The sequence below is a fragment of the Nannobrachium achirus genome (assembly GCF_963921795.1).
Source record: "Nannobrachium achirus genome assembly, chromosome: 8".
Lineage (NCBI taxonomy): Eukaryota > Metazoa > Chordata > Actinopteri > Myctophiformes > Myctophidae > Nannobrachium > Nannobrachium achirus.
In genome coordinates this window covers 17,144,796-17,152,622 of record NC_137817.1, presented here as the reverse complement: position 1 = coordinate 17,152,622, position 7,827 = coordinate 17,144,796, and the positions used below count along the sequence as shown (strand labels likewise).

The 7,827-nt window shown below is 40.8% G+C and overlaps 1 protein-coding gene across 1 annotated transcript in view; it reads right to left on the bottom strand.

Moving 5' to 3' along the window:
- Nucleotides 1-1,059: 1,059 nt before the first annotated feature.
- st3gal4 (ST3 beta-galactoside alpha-2,3-sialyltransferase 4) overlaps nucleotides 1,060-7,827 on the bottom strand; it is a 73,523-nt gene continuing 66,755 nt past the window's right edge. Inside the window, exons 11-12 of the mRNA XM_080731568.1 lie at nucleotides 4,121-4,235; nucleotides 1,060-3,410 (exon numbers count right to left, since the gene is read on the bottom strand). Of these exons, the coding sequence (XP_080587694.1) occupies nucleotides 4,146-4,235 (90 nt within the window). The 3' untranslated portion in view covers nucleotides 1,060-3,410; nucleotides 4,121-4,145. The remainder of the gene's footprint in view (nucleotides 3,411-4,120; nucleotides 4,236-7,827) is intronic.

Below are 7,827 nucleotides of genomic sequence, written 5' to 3'. Positions count from 1 at the left end.
AGAACTGGAGGATTGATTTTGGGGTTTGTATTGCAAATCACAACTTGATGACATCACACATTGTACTTTACAATACAAACCCCAAAATCAATCCTCCAGTTCTAGGCAACACAGAAGAGAGGGAGCTTTTTTTTTCTCCACACAACTCCTCTAAGGTATATTAATGACATAGTTCAATATTAAAAATGGGTGGTCTTCCCCTTTAAGTAGCTACAAGGTATTTGCACTTTACTCGAGTATTTCCAATTTCCAATACTTTTTCTACTCCACTATATCTCAGATCCAAATATTGTACTTTTACTCCGTTACAATAATTCGAAAAACTTTTGTTACTAGTTACTTTGTAGATTTTGATTATTATTGCAAAACATACATTAACCACTTCAGCCTATATAGGCCTATTTTTCGGCCATTCAAAAATATCCGATCTACAAGCTCACAATGCAACTATTTTCCAAAGATTGTTATACATTTGAAAACTTGAAATGGGACATTCTGTATAATGAGTACTTTTACTTTTGGTACTTTAAGTACATTTTGATGCCAATACCTTTATACTTTTACTCAAGTACATTTTGAATTCCAGACTTTTATTGTAAAACAGAGTATTTCTACATTGCAGTATTGATACTTTTACTTAAAAAATGTGAGTACTTTTTTCAACACTGACTTTGAGCCAATGCTGCGGCAGAGCTGTACCGTGTTGTGTGGCACAGACTCATACTATTTGTGGAGGCTTAGTGACTTCTAGCGGTGGTTGGTGGTACTACGCTTCCAAGATCAGCTAAAGTGTTCCTAGTTTTTTAATAGCCCAATGACACAAAAAGTTAGCAAATTTGGGTTCAGTAGATTATTTCTCTGTTGTTACAACTTGTAACAGTGCTTCTGGCAATAACTGTTATACCGTTGGAAACCCTGTTTATGTCCCTTTTAAATAGTGCCCCACGTGAAACATGCAATTGTCATTGTGGGAATCCTGACCATACATTTTAAATCTTAAGAACAAGAATAAAATAAAATAAAAACTGTGGGCCTATTAATTAAAAGACACAGCTGGGATTCATTTTGATTTCATTTTTAATAAAAACACATTCTGTACAATAGAAAAGATCCAGTGGTACCATGTCAACAATATTACTCTAAAACAGAGGAAAAGAGACCGCTCACCTGGTATTAGACTTAGCTGAGGTGCTGGAGCAAAAGAAAATATATCAAACTGATTTAAAAGGGCATCCGCATCCGCACACTGATATATATTTATATTTTACCTTTTGTTTTTTTTACTTGTGAGCTTTCCTTCAGAGATATTTTTCAAAGCATAACAATTTATTTTAATTACATTCTGTACAATAAAAAAAGATCCAGTGGTACCGTTTCAACAATAGGCCTATCATTCTAAAATATATAACAAAGACAAATTAAATTACTAATCAACACTGCTAAAAGTGACAGAGATATCCAAAATCCATGTTCCAGCTCTCCTCTGAGAGGCGCTACAGGTCTATTATGGCCCAGCACAGCTTCTTCCCCAAAGCCATATCCTAGCTCAGTGGTTCTCAAAGTGGATTCCAGGGACTCTGTGGGTTCATTTAGGGGGGTCTACATTGACCCATACAAGTCTGTAACTCTGACAGAGTACAAACGGAACCAGATGGACCCTAACGGGTTCATTTGGTTCCATTTGTACACTGTCAGAGTTAAGGGGAGACCTTGAAATTTGAACGTTTGAGAAACACTGTAACTGGCTTAAAGCTGCACTCTGTAATGTTCATATTCTAGGCCTAAACCGGATTCAAGCCCTATTAGAGCCTGCCGGCTTTGCTCAGAGGAGAAATTTAATTTTGACCTTCAGGCAGTACCACTTGTCAAACCAGAATGATCTAAAGGTTTTTCAGGCCAAGGACACCTTAGCTGAGAGAGGGACCCCCTATACCAGTGTTTCTCAACCACTGTGAACCACTGTGCACACAACGCCTCGCGCTGCGAGGCGTTGTGTGCTTGTAGATCTGCTGTTTTCACTACTGTTGTGCGACAGCCTTGTATGATGAAGCAGGGCTTTACTTTGCGAAGAAACGTACACATTTGATACTTGGAGACACAAGGTTTCTTCCCGACAGTGACGATATTCACGATATTGGGACATGAAAAGTGTGCCCATGCAGAAAAAAAGGTTGAGAAACACTGCCCTATACATACTGTATAAAATTGTGTTGCAGATTAAATCACCCAGATTGGACACCATTGCATTCACTAAAAAAAGGGTTATTTAGTCGTCTACAGCACTACCCTCCTCCACCCCCGTATCCATCAACACCCACCGCTGTGCCTCCCCTAATCAACATGCACAAAACATCCGGTGGAAGCACTGGATGTACTGTACTCTTCACTGCCTACTGTTCCTTAACAGTACTTACTAGGGCATTAACAAAAAAGTCGACAGTCGACTTCAATACACAAGTCAACTCCCACCAGAGAAAGTCCAAAGTCGAAGTTGAAAAAAAAAAAAAAAATCTTTCTATTGTGAAAATAGCAGATCTACATGCTCACAACGCCTCGCAATGCGAGGCGTTGTGAGCATGTAGATCGGCTATTTTCACAATTTCTGCCACTACATATTTGACAATTTGGACAATGTTTAATTTGCCATTTTAGAGGTATTAAAAAGTCCTTAAATTGGCACTTTAGAAAAGTGAAGATACTCTCTATACACTTAAACTTTATGTTGGTTTGTTTACAGTTGAGTGAGAAAAAAATGTTTCACATTAAGTTAATCATCTGGGGACCCCCCAAAATAATTGGGGGGTCGTGTGTGATGCGATGACGTCATCAAACGATAAAGTCGACTTCAACTCAACCTTTTACTGAGTCGAGTCGACTTGCAAAAATCACAAGTCGTTAATGCCCTAGTACTTGTACTATGTTTTGCACACTGAGTTCTGTGAAATTGCTAGCTTTATTTGACTGTAAAAAGACCATGTCATTTCATATCACATTTACTGTGTAGGGCTATCACTGATATGGGAAAATTGAGATACCTCTGGACTTTTCTGCTTAACCCCCAACCCCCCAAACAAAACAATACAAAAAACAAAAACTATTGCACATCAAGCAGTAGGCTTGAAAACGAACAAAAGCGATTGTATGTCATCTTAACATGTGAGTGTAAGCACGTTAAGATATCAACATACTGTCACCACAATCATAGTGAGCAAAAAATGGTTTTGTCCACATTCCACTGTGTGCAAAAGAACACATTCAAAACCCCATGGTTGTCGGAAGTTTAAAAAACATGTACATTTACTTCTGTCGAGGTGTCTGTGGGTTTAATAGGATTCGCATCGCTCCCGTTGTCTCTCGTCTGTCTCTTGTTCACTCGATCTGCCGCTCGACTGCCCTTTCCGCGCCTTTCCCTGATATAATTGCAAAAAGAATAGAAAAACACATATTTAACGTTGTCAGCGAAATCATTAACTTGACAATCAACAGGCCATTGGAGCCAAGTAACAAAACAACAAACCCCTAATTGTGATTGCTGATTTAAGTACAACAGTCACACCTATTGCCTAACACCTGACACTGTGGTTCCCCTGACACATCACTGTGACATCACAGGTGACATCACAGTGATGTCAGATACTCAGAGCAGGGATCTCCATATATGAGCATAAACAGGTGACATCACAGTGATGTCAGATACTCAGAGCAGGGATCTCCATATATGGGCATAACAGGGATTGTATCCCAGATGATGCCCTGTTAGGAGTACCACACAAACAGAATCCATATATGGCCAAGACAGATGGAGAGGTCGCTTTTCGCCCTTAGGCGTCTTACTGGTAACATTGTACCATTTTGTCTACTTGTCTGTGTCTCAGAGGAGGGCTGTAGACAGTTCAGAAACCTGCCTACCAATGACATCGGTGAGCAAGTTTGGATTTCAAACTTTTTAAAAATGTTTTCGTATTATGGCAAGAACAATGGCTTCTATAGCACACTAACATTGCTTGGAATCTCCATTGACGTTATTGACATCACAATTTGAGATGTAATCTAATCTAATCTAATGTGTATTTATTGGTTTGTAATATGAATCAAGATGAATCTAGATACCGGTACATACCTGTGCTAGGTTGTAAATGTAAGTGTCATGTATGGGGGTGGAGGTACAAGATGGCTCCCGAATCCTCCAGTCTTCTTAAGGCCTCAGCTTCTTGATTGAGGTCATGGTAGGAATCCTGAAACAAGAACGTTCCAGAAAAGACAGTGTACTTCAGAAACAAAACCAACAACAAAACAATGACAGATCGATGGCATATCTGTTGTTTTTCTACCAGCATGCTCCTATTTTGCTCCCGAGAAACTCTAGTAATTTATTGTCCAACCCTCATTGTTTATTTGTTGTTGGTATTGTTCTTTTAATAAATGACTGTCAGATCATCCTTAGCACCAGCCAGGATGTCAGAGAAAGGTGACACTAATCTAAAAGAATGCAAGCCACGGTAAATATCTATCCAGCTGGGAAGAAGACTTTTCCTTCACATTGACAAACCATGCATCCTAAACTTGTCACTAAAAATAGAATACCAACTCTTAACAGAAATTTCTATTCCCGTTTGTCCTGAAAGTTAAACTTTAGCAGCTTTGACTCATCTCCAACACGAGTACACACAAAGGGTATACACTCCCACACAAACACACGCACGCATGCACGCAAGCACGCACGCACAAGCACGCCCAGTGTTGGGAAAGTTCACTTTCAAAATAAACTAGTTCAAGTTCAAGTTCAAAACTTCTAAAATGAGTTCACTTCATAGTTCATAATTCTACATTTTGGACTAACGTTCATGGTTCCTCAAAATGAACTAACTTAGTTATTTTTCGTTCTTTTTTTAACCATAGTAGTTTTATATTTTTGGCTATTCAAATGGGGTGTTTTTTAGACGTTGCTGCAAGCTATTATTTGTCAAAATTATTGACACAGCCCATAGAACCACACACAGCAATTATTTCTTCCAACTTAACATTGAGGTGCCCACAATATTTAGGTGCCCAGTGCCAAGTCTTCCTCACCCTTATTGTGAAGGCAGACGTTTCTAAAATAGCTGATCTACAAGCTCACATTGTCTCGTGGATGCGATGCGTTGTGAGCTTGCAGATCAGCTATTTCGGCATGCAACACACATCACACGACGAAGTAGGCTTTACTTGGGTGGGAGACAACGTAACGAGGAGGACTGGAGGAGACTCAGCGATTCATGTAAAGAGAAGCACACATGCTGCAGACAGCACCGCTCAGGCGCTCACATAATCAACTTCCGCGAGGTCTGCAGTGCGAGCCTGCTGCTGGGTGCTATTGGAGGCTGGAGCATGTGAATGCAAAGAAAGACGAGACGACAGGCAACCGCGGACCGTCGCGCGAACGAGCCGAACGGGCCGACGAGCGCCGTTCACAGACGTCAGAAGGAACGCGTTCGACAATATCGTTCATCAAGCGGAAACAGAGCGTTCAGTTCACGTTCTCCCAAAATATGAACATGTTCATGAACGATCGTTCATTGAACGCGTTCGGGTACAACACTGAGCATGCCGCATGGACTCGCACCCACAAACGCGCACGCACGCACTCACGCACACGCACACGCACACACACACACACACACACACACACACACACACACACACACACACACACACACACACACACACAAACACATGCCCTTTATACAGAGAAACCCCAAGAGACTAAATTAGTAGCTGTATGTTTATGTAAGTAAGCCTTGCAAAGAGATATCATACATATACAACACTCTCTTGATAAGCATTTGCAATTGAACACAACTTACATATTTCTCACTAAAGTTATCTTTAAACTTAGTCGGGGGCGTTAGGGATATGTCGCGCTAATCAGTCTAAAAGTGCAAAATTTTGCACAGATGTAGCTCAGGGCATGATCTAATGATTTAGCTAGGGCGCCCGAGTCGGCGACCTTCAGGGACCTTCAGGGTTTCTGAGGCCAATTCTAGCCCAAGGAATGTTTTTTGTGCAAAACAAATGCTTGCAATGGATTCAGCATCATGACAAACCTAGTTAGACCCCTCAGATCCTACTTAAATACCTAGAAAAAAAATGCTTTTCTGGGTATTTTCCTCCTGTATAGAAAGTCAATGGGAGCCCAACTTGATTTGGCCGCTGTGGCGACCCTGAATGTCGCAGACTCGGGCGCCCTAGCTAAATCATTAGAGCATGCCCTGGGCTACATCTGTGCAAAATTTTGCGCTTTTAGACTAATTAGCACGGAATTACCATGTAATCTCCCTAACGCCCCCGACTAACTCTAAACATTAAAAGATTAAGTAGACATGGTGGTCTAACATTACAACTATAACTATAAGAGTGCACATGCATACAATACTGGGCTCTATGAACCAAATGTATTTCTCACAACATGATGTCTTAATGTGCAATCTTTGTGTTATTGGATTGCACAAGAAGCCACCTGTCACATTAACCCATTTAGGCCTAGAACACCTATACTTGCTGATTCATTTCAAGCCAGGAACACCTTGGTGTCATATTTATGCAATATTACACGAGAGGTTGTGTGTTATCATGATTATCAACGATAATCGGAACGAGGCGAGTTCCGTAGGCAGGCAGTGCCGATAATCATGATAACGCACACCCTCAAGTGTAACATTGCGATTATACAACAGTTACACTTTAAAAAAAAAACATGTCAACTTCATTTCATTGTAATTAAGATATTTGATAGAAATGTGTAATTTTGTAATGCCACATTTAGCTACAATGTCCCTGAACTTCACATGAAAACTGCTAGCGTAGCGGCCTAGCATAGTTTTGGGAGAGGGAGCCCGGCAGCTCTTTCGCGACCGGCACAGCTGATTTCTTTGTTTGATGAGACCCGTTCCATAATGACCATTATCATCACGGGTAGAGAGCTATTTCAACCAATCAGATTGCTTCGTCGGAACTACATGTTGTATAATAGCTGTATATCGTCACTGTGTCGGGCAGAAACCTCTTATCTCCATATTTTAACTTTTTTATTTTTTTCCGTAAATGAACTCCCTACTTGATCTTACTTACTATAGCGTGGGAGGCTCTCTCCATTCCGACATGTCGCCACTCCGAAATTGACTTCTTATTGTCGGAGTGGCGACACTCGGTTTAGGGTTAGGGTTAGAGATAGGGTTAGTGTCGGAATGGAGACATGTCGGAAAGGAGACATGTCGGAGTGGAGAGATGCACTCCTATAGCGTCACCCAAAAGCATCAAAAGTAGCAGATCTACAAGCTTGAAACGAGGCGCGAACCGACGTGTTTTGAGCTTGTCAATCGAAAGGTTGATCGAATTGTAAATGTTTTTCAGAACACTTACAGTAGGTCGGGATTTAGAAGGTATTTTTAGCCTCAGATCTAAATAGGTTAAGAAAAGTCATGTATGACATTGGGGTCAGATATGTCGACCAACACTCAGGTATGCAATGGTAAAACAATCATTTTTAAACATTAGAGACAGGCCTGCGCTTAGAAGGAAACCTTTTTGAAACCCTAGGCTTGCTGGCACATCATACAGTAGGTGAAGAAATGGCACAGCAACATTTTCCCTTCCATTAGCAATTTTCCTGTTGAGTTCCAGTTGAGCAAGGCATTTGAACTCCTTTGGGATTTAAACGCCTTGTGGTGCTGCTCAGTGGCTAATAGCGGAATACTGTGGCTGCATCGGACAGATGCCATGGGATCATGTGTACGTGTGTGCATAACAAAATTAAAGTGCAGCAGGGCTGAACTGCTTGTGTGCTAAAAA